Source organism: Nyctereutes procyonoides, unplaced genomic scaffold, assembly GCF_905146905.1.
Source record: "Nyctereutes procyonoides isolate TBG_1078 unplaced genomic scaffold, NYPRO_anot_genome, whole genome shotgun sequence".
Classification (NCBI taxonomy): Eukaryota; Metazoa; Chordata; class Mammalia; order Carnivora; family Canidae; genus Nyctereutes; species Nyctereutes procyonoides.
Window position 1 is genome coordinate 2266727 of NW_026575128.1, and position 16407 is coordinate 2283133.

Below are 16407 nucleotides of genomic sequence, written 5' to 3' on the forward strand. Positions count from 1 at the left end.
CTGTATCCCCGGAGAGGTACTAGAACCAGCCAGCCAGACCCCCTCTTCAGTATCCAGAGCCCCAGCACTATGGGACTCCCCCAAACAAGCCTGTGTGTTCCGCTAACCCCACTCTCTCCCCCTATGATCCTACAGCTGTAGGAAAGGCAGCTGTTTCCTGCAGGGACCCCCTCTCAGTTATCTTCGTTCTTCTGGCTCTTTGAGCCCACCTACACCAGGGTAATCCGGTCCCTATGGTGAATTCTCATCGTTGAAAACCTAGCCTAGTTTCCGCCTTCCTAAGCGGACCCTGACTGACACAAACTATTAGGGAACTGGTACTCACTTTTCACTGGGGCCCTAAGCCAAGAGAAAGTACATTTGTAAGTGCCAGGGTCATCATGAGAGGTCAGCCTGCCTGAGAGGGAGGCTGAGACACAAGACAGATCCCTGACAGTTAAAGCACCTAGCTCTGGCTCTGCCTAAAACCATTCTAGACTCCAGGCAGTTTATTTATCTCAGCTTGCTTTCTTTCTTTTTGCTTTTCTTTTCCTCTTTCTCCTCCTTCCTTCCTTTTTTTAATTTTCCTTCATCCCTCCCTCCCTCCCTTCCTGCCTCCCTCCCTTCCTTCCTTCCTTCCTTTTCTCTTAAGCTATAATGGGTTAGGGTATTGTGGTTTACAACCAGAAGAGTGCCGACTACTCCAAGTGTCTTCATCCCCACTCCCAGACCAGGTACCCCACCCAGAGCCACTGAACAGCCAAAAGCAACCACCTCCTACTGAAAAGTTTAATGAAACCAATAAGTTAATAAGTTAACAAAGTGAGGTACTTGCATATCCGAGAACAGGGTTGGTGGGGGAACCTCGATCGTGGAAGGAGGGAGGGCTTCATCCCAAATCTCCTTTGGTCATAGGGTGATCCCATTCTCCTGCCCCTCTCCACAGCTCTGTCTCTGAGGGGATAGGGGGTGGCTCTCTGGGGACAGTGCAGTGCAGGTGAAGTGAGCCAGGACAGGCTCCATCCAGGGTATGATGGTCACATGCAGAGGGTATGTGGGGGCAGAGGCTGGGCACCATGGGGCTGAGCAAGATCCAGCCCCAGCCCTGGAGCTGGTGCATGCAGGTCCCCAGTCATGAGATGCAGGTGGCTGGGCCTGAGCCCCTGGTTCCCTGGTACCCCACAGAGGGTCACCATCGGTCCACTACCCATCACCCTCCTGCTCCCTGCATTGGCTTTGCAAAAAGAGGGACAGAAAGGTAGGGATGCCCTCAGATGTGCTGAGGGCCTGGCATGGAGGGGGGGACTTAATGCCAGTATTGGGGGGCTGCCAACTGAAGTGAAGAGTGAGGTGCAGAAGGAGGGAAACGGTGCCTGCGAGTGCCAAAGGCACAGCTGGTGCCCAACAAATAGGAGTTGCTAAATGCATTAGTATTCTCTCAGGGGCTGAGACGGACGAGGAAGGGGGCAAGTCTAGTGGAAGCAGGCCTGACAACCACCCCGGGGAAGGGCCTGGGTCTTTCCAGTGCCTTCCAGGCAGGAGAGGCCTAGGCCTGAGTTGTGCTGTAGGAGGACCTTTGGGGGCAGCAGAAGCAGCAGTTAGGGCTCTTGAACCAGTGAGAAGTAGATCTTGAGAAACGGGAGCTAGTAAAACTCTGAGGTGAGGCCTGGGGTCACTTCAGAGCTCCCTCTCCTACTCAGATGGAACGGCAGGCTTCCTCTGTCCCTTGGCATCAGCTGCAGAGGCCCAAGAAAGGCTGAATGGCTGTGTGCTCGTGTCTCCAAGTGTGTGTGATTGTGTGTGTCAGTGAGTAGGAGAGGCTTTCCGCATGTTCGGGGAAACTTTGTGTGACCACAGGAGCACTGTCCATGGGAGATTTGGAGGCCAATACAGAAACCTGTGCTGACCAAGGTGTCTGGAGGGCCAAGGAGGGGAGTGGACATCCAGCAGGAGGAAGGAGCCCCTGGGAGGGGATACCTCCCAATGGGAAGAAAGGCCCATGCGCTGCCCTTGGGGAGGCAAGGGAGAAACAGGCCCCATGCTGGGTGAGGAGCCGGTGGTAAGCCAAAGAACAAGGATGGGGGTCATGGCCAAGCAGCCTGAGACCAGCTATTGCTGGGGCCCATCTCCCAATGAGGGAGGGGCAGAGGGACCCCATGGGGGTCCCCAAAGTTGCATATTTAACATAGTTTGCATATATGGTGCCCAACTGCCTCGCGGCAGGGTTCTATGCTTAGAGGTACCCCTGGGCACCTTGGGCCCACCCCAAGTGGGGCGGGGACTTGGCGGGAGGGTTTCCCTGCTCTGTCCGAATGGCGGGCCGGAGACCTCACCTTGCATAGCTGGAAGCTGGGTCGGGGCCCAGGACCCCAGCGCCCCACTCCCACTCCCGGGACACGGCCCCTGCCCGGCGGGCCATGCGGGGCCTCGATGGAACGGGTGGGGCTCTGGGGGGCCGGACATCTCGCGCTCCTGAGGTGGGGCAGGTCGCTGGCACCCCCACGCCGGGTATCGCGCCCACCCAGGCAGCTCAATACTGCGTGTGGCCTCCCTCCCCGCACGGGAGCAAGTTCAAGTAAGAGAGGAGTCCGGGGCCTCCGAGGGCCGGCCGTGTGCTGCCCCGCCCCTGAGAAGCCCCTCAGTCCATGTTGGTGCTGACCGAGCGGGAGATGCTGAGCGTCTGCGCGGAGACGGAGATGTCCTCGTGGTCCACGGGGCTGTGGTAGTCGGAGGTGATGTCGGGGTCGAAGAGCGGCACCTGCACGGTGCCCAGGCTGGCCGACGTGCCGGAGCGCAGGCAGCGCGAGTAGAAGCCCAGCAGCAGGTCCAGCTTGTGCTCGATGGACTGCACCTGCCGGAGGCGGGGCGCGGCTGGAGGCGGGGCTTTGGAGGGGCGGGGCTAGGGCGGGAGGCGGGGCTTTGGAGGGGCGGGCCAGGAGGCGGGGCCGGGGCGGGGCGAATGGAAGGCGGGACTTGGGCGGGGCGGGGCTTGGCCGGGGAGGGGCGAAGGAAAGGCGGGGCTTGGCCAGGGGGCGGGGCGGAGGTGGGAAACTGAAGGGGGGTGGGGAGGTTCCTTCCCGGAGGGAAATTTATTTATTTATTTTTATTTATTTTTTTCCCCCGGAGGGAAATTTAATTGTGACTGGTTGCAGTATTCCGGGAGCTAGAGATGGACAACGGAGGCGGGGTCACGTGGCAGTAGATGGCACCGGGTCGGGTTCACCTGAGGCCACGCCCACCTGGAGGCGGGGCTTGGCAGGCGTGGGCGGGCTTCCTGGGAGGCGGGCTTCCTGGGAGGCGGGGCTTATCTGCGGGGCGCGGGCCCTCCTCCGGCCTCCCAGGCTGGGGTTCGCGGCGGCGGCTGAGGCTGAGGCGGGCAACCTCCCCGCGGCCCTCCGGAGCTTCTCGGCCCACGACCAGCTCCGCCATAGCAGCGAAACTCCATCCCATACTCACCTGCTTCTCCACCTTGACCACGCGTCCCATCATGCTGATCTCATCCACCGCCTCCGTGTCGGAGGGCCCCTTGTCTCCCTTCTCTCGGGCCTTCCGGTCCCCGGGCCCCCGGCCCACAATCTGGTCCACCCTGCGGAGGAAGGTAACCGTCAAAGGGCCCAGGCACACGCCACCCATCCCTTCCCCGCTCCCTCAAGCACTCTAGGTTGCCTGGGGAACGGGGAGACCCAGCCTGCACTGGTAGGAGGGCGCCCTTCTGCCCTGACGAATGGAGACTGAGCTGGATGGAGGGGCCTTCCAGGTTTGCAGGTGTTCCAACTAGCCCAGCAGTGGAAGAGCACCACACACCAGCATGATGAGTAAAGCAACTGCCTGGTGGGAAGACGGTGGACGGGAAAAGAGAGACCCAAGCAGGAATGCGAGTTACAAGGCGCACGCGGCTGGAGCTGGCCCACAGAGCCACAGCGTGACTCTTGGAAGCATTCTCTCTGCCCTCTATCTCCAATTTCTTTCCTCCCTCTCTCTCTTAAACCTATTTCAGGCGGGCTTTCATTCCCACCATCTCACCGAACCTACTACTGTCAGGATCCCAAATGACCTGTGCTGTTAAATTCGATGATCAACTCTCAGCCTCCTTATTATACCTTTTAGTGGCACTTGGCACATCTGATCGCCCTTCCTCCTGCACTTCCTTCACGTGGGGTCGCCAACACCACCTTCTCCCAGCTTTCCTCCCACGTCCCTAACCTCTCCTTCTCACCATCCTTTGCTGGTCCCGCCTCCTTCACCTCCAGGAAACAGCACAAGACCCAAGGCTCACTCCTGGGACCTCTTTTCTCTATGCACTCTCACTAAGTGACGTCTTCCGTTCCACATTTGCAATTCCTCTGTACCCTGTTGACGGCAAATCTGTCTCTCCAGCCCACACCTCTCCTCTGAAGCCCAAGCCTAACTGCCAGAGCAACACTCCTTGTAGAGGTCCCGATGGGCATCATAACCCAACACCTCCCAGCTCTCCTGAGTGCAACCTGCTGCACTTGTTGCCTTCTCCATGTCAACAAACCAACTTTTTCCTGTTGCTCAAGCCATCACCCTTGGCCTCAGCCTTGACTTTCTTTTTTTTTCTCTTATACTTCCCATCAGAAAACCCTGTCGGCTCGACCTTCAAAATATATCTGGAGTGTGCACGCTTCTCCCCACCTCCACTGCTGCCAATACCGGTCCAAGTCCTCATCATCTCTTGCCTGCACGTCTGAAGCAGCCTCCTCACTGGTCGCCCTGCTTTCACCCTCGCTCCCTGATAGGTCATTCTCAGCATAGCACCCAGGGTGCTCCTTTTAAAATACAACTCAGATCTTGCCAGTCCTTTGCTCAAAGTTCTCCAAGGCTTGCATCTCCCCCTGGATGAATGCCAGCTTGTCTGCAGTGGCCTACAGGGCTTTATACAGTCCAAGTGCCATTTGTCTACTAACCTCGCCTACTTCTCTCAGGCCAGAACGGACACACTGGGCTCCTTGCTGTTCCTAAAACACCACCACAGACACTTGCTGGAGCCTTTGCTCTTGCTGTTCCCTCTGAAAACTCTTCAACAGCCACAGGGTTGCCTGTAGCCTCCTGTTGCCCCACCTTCAATTCTTTTCTCAAATGTCAGCTTCTTGCCTATTTAAAATCACAAACCTCAACAACCTAACCCTTCTGTTTCTCCTTAGCCTTGATCATCATCTGACATCGTCTAGTTTCACTTACTTATCATCTGTTCTCCTTCCACCAGAATAAAAGCTCCATGAGGCCAGGGACTCTTGCTTTCTACCAGAGCCCCACTGTCTGGCAAGTAACAAAAGCTCAATGACTGTTTCTTAAGAGACCAAGTCGATGAGTGGGCAGTGAGAATGCAGACCACAAGAGGAGAAGAGCAAGGTGTAGGTGATTAAGGTCTTGGTGCAAGAATTCTTCCTATATACTGGGTGAAGAGAAGAGATGTGGGAGGTTTCCCGAGGCAAGAGGTGGGCAGCATTGAGGACGATTTCCTATGTGCTTGGCAGATGGGAGATCACTAATTATTTTTAATCCTATTATTTTAGGGCCAGGAAACAGCCATCTAAAGACATCCCCCGAGGACGACCACAGGGTTCGCATAGAGGACGGGCGTCTGGGTCCTTCTTCAGGCTCAAGGCAGGTGCGCCCTGCAAGCCAGGAGCCTTGCCCAGGCCAGAACCTCCAGCTCCCGCCGCGGCCCCTAGGGGGCGCTGGCGGCTCTGTCCCGGCGCGGGGTGGGGGTGGTGGGGGTGGGTGCTACCCCCTCCTCGCAGGGCTCGCTTTGGGGCTGGAGTCACCTCACTGCCCGTGCACCCACCGAGCCTGCAGGCTCTTGATCCGGCCCAGCATGTCCAGGTGCCCCGCCGAGTACTGCTCGATGACGTCCTTCACGTCGTATGGTCGCAGCGTCTCCTTGAATTTCCTTTTGGCCACCAGGAATTTCAGGATCCTGTCCAGAGAGGAGGGTCTCAGCGGAAACAGATTCTTTCCCAGCCCCCTTTGCTATCCTTCCATCCCTTTGCTAGCTAACCTTCTGCCCAGCATGAGAGCACCTTCTGCTTGGGTCACTGCAAAAGCCCCTGCTGGGTCTCCCAGCCTCCCTCCTCCCCACCAGGTTCCACCCCTAGCCCTCTGATGTCTCCCTGGTATTATTATTATTATTTTGTTATTATTATTATTATTTTAATGTGCCTGTATCTGCAGTAGCATTAGCCTGGGAGGGCAGGGTCTGGGCCTGGTTTCTCCCTGCTAGCTGGGACACAGGGCAGGCATCTGTGAACACCGGTGATCAAGACGGCTTGGGGGAAGACACTTTTGCATTCGTTCCACAAATGTTTATTAGCACCACTAATAACTGGACCCTGGACACCCAAAAAGGCATCAGATCCAATCCCTGATCTGAGTAGCCCTGCTGTGGGGTGGGAGACAGGACACAGTTATGGGGTGACAAAGGCCATGGCAAGGAATGGAGAGATGGTCTGGGATGATGAGAAGGGGGCTCTCAGCTGAGGAGGTCAGACGACAAGTCTTGAGAGTGATTCCGGTCCCAAGGGCAAGAGGGGGATGAAAAGAGACCTCCTGGATGCAGACAGACATGGAGGCATGTGAGGGAGATTCTGTTCAAAGGAGCCAGAACTAGGAGCCAGAGTGGAACTAAGGGGCAGATCCACCTGGGGAGGTGGGGTGGCAGGTAAGAAGACAGAGAAAGTTGGGGCTCCTGGGTGGCTCAGTTGGGTTAAGCCTCTGCCTTCAGCTTGGGTCATGATCCCAGGGTCCTGGGATTGAGCCCCGAGTCCGGCTCCCTGCTCAGTGAGGAGTCTGCTTCTCCCTCTCCCAGTGTTTGTGCTCTCTCTCTTTTTCTCTCTCACTCTCTCAAATAAATAAATAAAATCTAAAAAAAAAAAAAAAAAAGCTGAGAAAGAGATTGGCCTTGAAAAGGAGGCTAGTGGGTGGAGGTGGGGGGTGAGTGAGGAGGAACTCTGGGGAGCCCTGAATCCCGAATCCCTGGCAGAGACTGGGCCACGTGGTGGGGAAGGGGCCGTGGGGTTTCCTCTGGTTGGCATGATAGTTCTGCCCGCCTGTGTGGGGAATGCCCTGAACGGGGAGAGTCTTGGGCAGGAAGCCGGAGGACAGGGGCTTCCAAACTTGCTTGACCCAGACCCACCCTAAGAAATACATTTTACGGGGCGCCTGGGTGGCTCAGTCAGTTAGGTGTCCAACTCTTGGTTTTGGCTCAGGTCACGATCTCAGGGTGGTGGGATCCAGCCCTGCTGTCATCGTCATCGGGCTCCGCACTCAGCCGCCAGTCTGCTTGGGATTCCCTCTCTCCCTCTCCCTCTGCCCCTCCCCCTGTTCACTCCTCCAAAATAAATAAATCTTTTAAAAAATACATTTTACATCAGAAACCAGTAACACACACACGTAACTGAAACGTATGTTTCATCAACATTATTTATCCTTCCTACTGGGGAATGCACTCTGCTATTTTCTATTCCTTTTTTTTTTTTTTTTTTTTTTTTGGTAAATGCTGACCATGGCCCACTAAATTGATTTTACTAAGTTGATTTCAAACTGTTGTGACCTGTGGTTTGAAAAGCTCTGCTCTAGAGGAAGCCCTGAGGGAGCCAGACAAGCTGAGGTCAAGAGACCCAAGGAGAGAGAGAAACGGTGAGACACAGCAGCGAAAGGAATATGAAACTGAGACAGAGATGAGGAAAGAGCCCCCAGGACAGACGTTGGGACAGGCAGGAGGCGGTACACAGCTAGGGCGGGGGAAGGGTGGGGGGGGACTCAGAGAGGACCCTGCGGGTGTAGGACAGGGACCACAGTGGGCAGCCGAGCCTACGACCCTAGCCAGCCAGCCCTCCAGACGTGAAGAAGATGAGCAAGCCCTGCTGGGAGCCATATGCCACCTCCCACCCCACCCACACTCCAGGGTCCCCGCCAGCCAGCACCGCCAAGGGTGCCAGGCGGGCAGCAGCTGGCATGCCCGGGAGCCAGGCCAGGCCTGGCCATGAGGGCAGGCCCCAGATGGGGAGCAGCAATGGGTGGCAGACGGGTTGGGAGGGGGCGCCTCAGGCCTCAGTCTCACCTGACGGAGCGGATGACCGTCTTCACAGCGGGCATGACGTCGTCCACTGTGAGCTCACACTGGTAGCTCTTCTCTTCCGCCACTTCCTCCGAGGGGCCCTCTGGAAAGTCAGGGGGCCAGGTGGTGGCAGCAGAAGGGGCCACTCCCAACCCCTACCACCACCTGCCGGACCCCCCTTTAGAGATACTGATAAGGAGACAGGCTCAGAAAGAGTCTAGAACCTTCTTGGGGGCACAAGGCAGGCCAGGCTCCAGCCTCCCTGACTGCCTTACCCCGCGTGGAAAACCCTGGTTCACCGCATGCCCATCTGCCCTATGACTGGTCAGGGCGAGAATCTGCCTGGGGGCCAGGTAAGCAGGAGCTGTTTTAGGGTTTGGCCTGAGGAAAATTCCACGCAGCCCGGGAGGAAGCCCCCCCCTGGTCCCACGAGCACAGCGAGCCCCAGAGACCAGGGACCCGAGGCCTCTGCACATAATCACACACGCGGTCTTATCCTTCAGCCACGAGGGAAGGGAGCTCGAGCCCCTGGCTCCCGTGCCCAGCTCCGCTGCTGGGTCAGGCCCTGAAAGCCAGTCCTTCTCTATCCGGGTGAGAGACGCTCCTCCAGGCTGCTGCAGTGCACGGAGAGGGGATGCTATCCTTGCTCCACGGGGGCAGGGAGGGTGGAAGGCAGGCAGCTTCCTGGGCAGGGAAGACGAGGCCCTGGGCGCCAGCCGTGCCCAGGCTCCCATAGGTCAGCGCTTCCCAAGGACTGGCTCATGGGATCCTAAAACTTTCCCATAAGTGGCAAAGCCGGGATTCAAACCCCAGCAGCCTGGCTCCAAAGCCTGCCCTCTTAACCCTTCCCAAGTGCGACCCTCTACATTCTCATTTGATTCTTGAACAGTCTGGAGCCTGGCAAAGCAGGTGTTATGGCGCCCAATTCACAGACCAGGAAACCGGAGCCCAAAGACGGTCGAGCAGTTAGAGAGCTGGGACCGGAACCATCCTGCCACCCCTTGTCCTGACTCGGTTCCCCCCACCGCAGGTAGGTCCTGGGCCCCAGGCCCCCAGGGGCTCACCCTCGGCTGAGGTGCGGGGTTTGAGTCTCAGGGAGGCCCGGAAGCGGGTGCGATCATTGAAGCTCCAGCTCTTTTGCACCTTGGTGGGGCTGGCGGCCTCGCCCACCTGCTCGCTGCTTGGGGAGGTGGGCATTGGCGGAGGTGCCAGGTGCTGCTTGGAGGGGCCCGTCCGTCGCTGAGAGCTGCCCATGCGGATGCGGTCCTTGATGCCCATCCGGCTGCTGGCAGGGCAGGTCGGGTGGGGGAGAGAGCCAAGTTAGCTGGAGCAGGGAGAGGGGGTGCTCAGGGGGGGCGCAGCTGACTTAGGACTTGGGGGTGGCTACTGGGTTTTGATTCTCCACCAAGTGGAGGCTTCCTGGGTCGGAACAAGGGCGTGGCAAGGGGGGCCCTGACCCTTCCAGAAGCTGATGAGGGGTCAGTCTGAGCAGATCCCCTCCCTACCCCCATCTCCCACCCCTCATTGCACAAACAGATAAGGGGGGCACACAGGAGACAGATGTCAGAGCGGAAGGAGTGAGAGAGACCCAAGAAGCGAGTCAGAGACAGACAGGAGGATGGGAGAGCTGGGCCTGGCTCAGGTGGGTGGGTGGAGGTGGAGGTGGCCACCCCTTTGCGCACAGACGGGCTGCTGAGGGATGGAGAGGCTCACCTGGCCATGCACACTGAGAAAGGCCTCCAGGTCCTCACTGTACACAGAGGCCGGCTGTGGAGCTGGCGGGGGTGTGTGTGTGTGTGTGTGTGTGTGTGTGTGTGTGTGTGTGAGCACCTAGGTACCAGTGTGTCTACACTGTCAATTTATATTTTCCTCCTTTCCTGCTGGAGCTCTCCGATCCCACACGGGTTGGGTCAGGGCTTTAGGACGTGGTACCGCTTTGCAGGCAGAACATTGCCAAACTCCCAAGGTGTGCATCGCAGACTCGAGCAGAAACAGTGCCCCCGCCCGGGGTGCAACGTGCCGGCCGCAGAGGGCCTTGGCCTTGTGGTCTGGCTGCCGAGCCCACATCTACGCCTGGGACATGTCTGGTGCCCCCTCTCCCCGCCCCAGTGAAGGTCTTAAGCCGTTCTCCTGTGGTCCCCCCTGCCTGAGAGCTGCCCACCTGGACTGAGGCCCACTCTCCCAGCTCCGCACCCCCCACTGCCTAATGAACCCCCATTTCAACAACCCCTGCACATCTGTGTGCACAGGTACACACATGTGCACGTCCGGGCGTGTGCTCAGACCTCCCTTCCCGCACCCCAACTCCCTACCACATCCCCGATCCTCGGAGGAAGACGGGGTGGGGAGGCCCCAGGTGGCCCAGGACAGGCCCTGGCTAGCCAATACCCAGGAGGGTAACTCTGTGTCCCAGGGTTTCAAGGATCGTGTAGTCACTGTCTGGTAGGACCTATGCAAACGTCTTCCACCCCATGCCCTCGTGACGACTGCCTCCTTGCTGTGGCTTATGGGCAGGTTGGGGGCCCTTTCACCCCAAATGTCTGGGCCCTGGCTCAGGAGAGCACCAGCCAGTCTTGGAGGAGGCCTAAGGTGGTACAGGGATGCGGGGAGGAGACTGGACCACCGACTGTCAGGCACTTCCAGGTCAAGAGCTGACCAGGGGACACGTTCTGGTTTCAGGGCTGGGTGGGAACTAGGGTCCCCCATGCCCTGGGCATGGGGTACAGGGTATAGAGCCAAGGTGCTGAGGTGAGGAAGATCTCGAAACCAGGGGCACCTTCGAGAAGGCAGCCAGGATGTAGAACCATCCTTAGGAGTAGGGGCCTCTGCCCAGAAGGGAGAGGTTACAGGTCGTGGATTGGGGCCCTGAGGATATCAGAAAGGAAGGACGAGGCAAGCCCCACAATCCAGCATGCTGTCTGCTGGCCCAGGATCCCCTCAAAACATCCCGGAGATGCCAACCAAAGTTTGAGGTTGGCTCTCCCAAACTTTCCTCTACAGAGCCATTCCTTCAGGCTCTCCTCATGCTGGCAAGCACCCCCCACCCGCCCGGCCCGTGCAACCCCTCCCTCTGTCCTGCACTCCTCCGAGGGGGAGAGCAAGAGGGGGGTGGAGAAGGCCCTGGCACACAGCCAAAGGGCTGGAACTCCAGATCTCTGCGCCCAGCACATCACTCCAATGATGTTCTGGGAGAAGGGGGGACCTCCCTATTCACGAGAAGTGTGCAAGCAAGACTGGGCTTGCTCTCAGCAGGACTCAGGGAAGAAGGGGTCTGGAGGCTTGCACTAGAGGCCTTGAAAGGTCCCTTTCCAGCTCTGATTCTGTGATGGTTGGAGGAGCTTCCAGCCTGGTTTGTGGGGTTCTGTAACTTTCCAGCCAGCCAGAGGCCCTGGGCCCCTCTTGAATGTAAGAAGGCACTGTTTTCCCAGGGGTGGCCCTGGATTCCAGCTCCTTGGGCAGGGCCCAGGAAACGGCTCACGTCAGCCTCTCTGGAGCCTAAAAGCTCAAACAAAATGGAAAGAAACCTGGCACGCGGTGGACGTCGGGGGAGCTCCTTCCCACCCCAGGCTCCTCGGGACACGCAAGGTCCTGTCTGAGGCCTTGGCCCTCCTGGCCGCTTTGTGTGGTGGGCTCCGCGGGTACCATCCCTCGTTTACAGACTGGCAAGGAGGTCAAACAACCTGCCCAAAGCCCCAGAAGCAGCAAGGATCAGAACTCAGCCTTTTCTGAGACTTCAGAGACTGTTCTTTCTCGGGGACCAGCGATCAGGACAGTGTCCAGGGCAGCAGCTCTCTGCTGGGGGCAGGTCTGCTCACCCGGGGATGCTCGGCAATGCCTGGAGACATTTCTGGTGTCGCATTAGAGGGCGCTCCTGGCATCTAGTGGGTCGAGGCCAGGGAGGCTGCTCAACAATGCTAAATAACGCATGTGACAGTCCCGTCACCAGTGAAGAATGATCCAAACCAAGACTTCCCTGGTGCCGACGTTGAAAGACTGGTCTGAGGGGGCTGTCGGGGCCTGGGACACGGAGGGGTAGGCCTGACTGAGGCGACCCCGTGGGGGAGGACGGGACTGGACACAGGCTGCCCTCCGACTGCCCTGCTGGATCAACCTCTGTGTCCACAACGAATGACTTTAGGGATTCCATCTGGCGCAAAGGCCACGCTCCTGGGGGGAAGAGGCCGCCCACCCCCTCCGACGCTGCCTACAGCCCCTCTGCGCAGCCTCATGGCTGGCCCCCCTGGCCTGGCCTGGCCCTTCCAGCTCATCATGCCCACGCTGCTGACGGCGTCTTGCAAAGGGGCAGGTCCAACCCAGAGACTCTGCAGCTTAACCTCTCAGTTGTGTCCCCATTGCCTTCAGCCATGGTGTCCAAGCTATGCTTAAAAATAAGATCTGGGACGCCTGAGTGGCCCAGTGCTTAAGCGTTTGCCTGCAGCTCAGGGCATGATCCTGGAGCACAGGATCGAGTCCCACATCGGGCTCCCTGCGAGGAGCCTGCTTCTCCTTCTGACTGTGTCTCTGCCTCTCCCTCTGTGTCTCTCATGAATAAATAAAATCTTTACAAAAAGTAAAAATAAATAAAAATAAAAATAAAAATAAGATCTTAGCTGCTCCACACACCACACTGAACAAGGCCAACCACTTATCTAGCACTTCCTATGAGCCAGGCACGGTTTGAGGGGAAGCAGATGCTACTACCATCCGCAGAAACTGAGGCACTCGAGGCGTCTGGTGACGGTCCCCTAGCTAGCGCATGGCGGCCAGGTTCGGATCCAGGACACTAGTTCCGAAGCACTGCCTCTTGGACGGGCAGCCAGAAGCTCTGTCAACCACATACTTACGGGCTCCCCAAACCCACAAGGTTCCAGAAGCCCTTCTGGGGTGACCCAAGACGCCGTGAGCCCAGCCGGCCAGGCAGGGCCTACTGCATGACACTCAGCCAGGGCCTTGGGGTTCCTCACGATCCGGCTCAGTCCCCAACCTCACTCCTGAGCCCGCACTCTCAGATCTGGCCACACTGGGTTGCCTGCTCCCTTTCCACGGCTGTGCTCTCTCTCACCTCCTCGCCTTGGTGCACGCTGCTTCCTTGGCCTGGCAGGCCCTCCCTCATGTCCACTCCTTTTGGGGGCTCCTCTAGGTGAAGTGCCTGACCCTGGCTCCGTAGCCCCTCTGCTTCCTCCTTTCATTGCATTCATCCCACAGGACAGCAACTGCTCTCTGCAACTCTGCAGGCACCGTCTTTTATGCACTGCTACGTCCCTCGTGCGGGGCCGGGCACAGGGCAGGTACTAAGGCATGTAGTGGTGATGCAGCTCTAAGAGCTGGGCTCTAGCGTTAGCGAAAGAGGTGCCAATCTCAGCTCCTTCAGGCATCTGCTTGGTCCCCAGGGGGTGGGGAGGGGGTAGCAGGAAGCCAGGAAGCTAAACCCAACATCTGGCAAGTCAGAGTGGGAAGGACCCTCAGAGAGCCTCTAGTTCAATCTGCCCATTCCTGGTTCCACAGGTCCAGAGAAGGGAAGCAATTTGACCAAGATCGCACAGCGGGTCAGCGGCAGAGCCAGAACTCATCCCGTCTCCTACAGATGTCCCTCCTGGCAGAGCGGGCTCCAGGCCCATGCCCTCCGACCCGGCAGAGGCATCCCCAGGAAGGTAAGAGCCTCCTCAGGGCCCCAAGGCAGACGGCAGGCTGCAGGCACATGCACCTTGGCCTTGGCCTATCCTGTCCCCCTCTCCAGCCCCCGAACTGGGTGGGGCAAGGAGGAGAGGGGACAGGAGGAGCAGGCGAGGGGGTACCTCGGTCTCCAGCTGGCGTGGATCCGAAAGAAACTCCGTTTATTACTAAACATCTGGCTGGAAGTTGAGAACAAGACACAAACAGAGGTTAGTGGGAAGGGGGCAGGTGGGTGGAGCGTGGGGAGCTGCCAGGATGGGGCTGGCTTCCTGTGGCTGGTGGGAGAGAAGAACCCCCACCCAAATCCTCCTCCAGCCCACATCCCCAGAATGCAGAGATTCTCAGGGTTTGCATAAGGATCTCCTGGGGAGCAAGTTGAATATGCAGAGTTCTGTGCCTCTTCTCCGGAGAGTCTCCTCCTGTGGCCCTGGGGAGAGGTCCAGGGATCTGCATTTTTTAAGCAATGCCCCACAGATGCTGATGCAGGAAGTCAGTGGACCATGCCTTGAGAAACAGCGTCTTAGTGCCTCATGGAAAAACCTCAAAGAGAGGAGGTGCTGGCCCTGGCAATGCCATCCCCCAGGAAGTCCTGCTTCTTGTAGTTCTGGGTCCTTCTACAAGCACCACAACCAGCAGAAGTGTGGATATGTATGTGGGTGTGTGTGTCGGGCGGGGGGGGGGGGAGGTCCTGTCTGGAGCACCCACCCCATAGGGCCCAGATAGCCAAGAGTTAAGGATATGGCCATTTGGCCCGAGCCTGGGGACTGATGTCCTAGAAGTCACAGCTCGACCTCCTGCGGTGCCCGGGGAAGAAGGGACACTCCACCACCCTCACCAGGAGCCCCAGCCACACAGACAGTCCAGGGCAGACGGATGCAAGGCTGGGGATTAGTGAATGCCAAGCCCTCAGCAGTCATCTGGCCCTAGGCTTAGGGGGACCCAGAGTCCCACAGCAGTTGTGGGTGGGAGAGGTGCCATGCACTGTCTTCTGGAGATTTCCCAGCCAGGCCTGGCCAGTCATGCCTCCCGTCCCTCTAGCCCCTGATCTGGAGGGGCCTTCCGTCTCCCCGCTTCCTGCTCCCTGTTGGGCCCCTGGTCAGAGATGCCCTCACTGAGAACAGGGAAGAAGTGCTGCTCCCGGCATCCTCTGCACTGACCCCTGCCCCTCTCCCCCACAGGCCTTTGAGCCTGGAAACCCCAGAGCCCCTGAGCTGCCTATACATTGCTGCCTAGGACCCAGAGGCCCAGAGTGACACGATGACTTTCTCAAGGACACACAGCATCAGGTGGCAGAGGCCAGCTTCCACCACGCGGGCCTCCTGATGGCTGAGTGGCTGGCCTCTTCCCTCCCTTGCTCTGGGCCCAGGGCTCAGAATCACACCTGAGGCTCAAGGCCCAGAGGCCCACCTGGCTGATCAGGGATGATGTGTGAGGATGAAACAGAGCAAAGCGATGGGGAGGGGGCGGGGAGGGGGAATGAGGGGGGATTGAACCCTCTACAGGAGCAGCCGCTCCCCCATCCTGTGAGCTAGAGAGCTGCCCTTCTCCAAAATTGCCTGAAATTCCACTAGTTTGAACATGTACGTAGGGGTAAGCATTGTTCTTTCTTGGTTCTTCTTTCAGGATGCAAAAGCTCCAGGAGAGACAGGCCAAGGGGAAAGAGACTGTTAGGAGCAGCAAAATGTCCCTCAGTGAGGAAGAAAGGCATTGTGGGAGAATCCCAAGAGGACCCTCTGGGATTAGCCAAGCTGTACACAAGGGTTGCACGAGACAAGAGCATTAGTCATTGGCTGAGTTTACGTAGGTCCTACAGCGGTTCTTAGTCACGGATCTCTGTCTCCAGCTGGCACCTCGTTCCCGAGAGGCAAGGTGGCGAGCCCCTTCTAGAGGAACATGCTGGGGGAGGGGGTTCCCTGCCCTCGCGCCCCAGAATGGGGCCCACGATTACCTGAGCCGTAAGCACCTGTGGCCAGCGGCCTCCTCCTCTCTCCAGCTGCCCGGGAGGGATGGGGGTGCAGGGATGGAAGAGTGAGGGGACGTGGAAACAGAAAGAAAGAGGACAAATGGAATGAATGGAGGAGGTGCCGGGAGAGGACAGTGTGGACATCTCCCCCGCTCAGACCCTTAGAGCCCCAGGTGACAAGCCGGTGAGTCCAGCCTGGCCTCTCCAGAGAGGCTCTCAGTCTGTACCTGTCAGGCCATCCGACGACAAATGCCCCGGCCCCGTGACAAGGCCTGGGAGTCCCCAGAACAGGCCCAGACACCCACATGGTGGCCACAGGCAGGTCTGAGAGAGGGTGAGACAAAGAATGGAAGAGGAGGAAGAGAAGCAAGAGGAGGTGGCGGCCCCGGGGGCCCCTACCTTTCCCCAGGGCAGAAGGAGGCGCTGCCCGGCCGGTGGCAGGTAGCAACGGGCGGGTAACGGGAGGGCGCTCCATCGGGTACCGGCGCCCGCCGCACCTCCAGGGGCCGTAGGCCCCCATTGCGGGCCCGTTGCACGTGCTCAAACAAGAGGGCCAGCTCTCTGCAGGAGAGGGCGCCATCAGCGGCAGGCAGGGCCCTGGCACCCCCCACTCGCCTGGTGGGCACCGAGCTCTGGAGCTCAGATCCTTCCAGGCTCTGCCTCTAGAGGGGCTCAGCAAACACCCCAAGTCAGAACAGGCAGGGTGGGGGGA

At 58.6% G+C, this 16407-nt stretch overlaps 1 protein-coding gene across 2 annotated transcripts in view; it reads right to left on the reverse strand.

Moving 5' to 3' along the window:
• Window positions 1-754: 754 nt before the first annotated feature.
• Window positions 755-16407, reverse strand: part of KCNQ4 (potassium voltage-gated channel subfamily Q member 4) — a 51089-nt gene continuing 35436 nt past the window's right edge. The window contains exons 9-14 of one of the 2 annotated variants that reach the window (XM_055342055.1): window positions 15681-15725; window positions 9124-9344; window positions 8063-8162; window positions 5789-5920; window positions 3436-3565; window positions 755-2830 (exon numbers count right to left, since the gene is read on the reverse strand). In XM_055342055.1, coding sequence (XP_055198030.1) covers window positions 2618-2830; window positions 3436-3565; window positions 5789-5920; window positions 8063-8162; window positions 9124-9344; window positions 15681-15725 — 841 coding nt within the window. In that variant the 3' untranslated portion in view covers window positions 755-2617. Of the gene's footprint in view, window positions 2831-3435; window positions 3566-5788; window positions 5921-8062; window positions 8163-9123; window positions 9345-15680; window positions 15726-16094; window positions 16257-16407 lie in introns of both variants that reach the window. The other variant, XM_055342054.1, reaches the window with a different exon arrangement.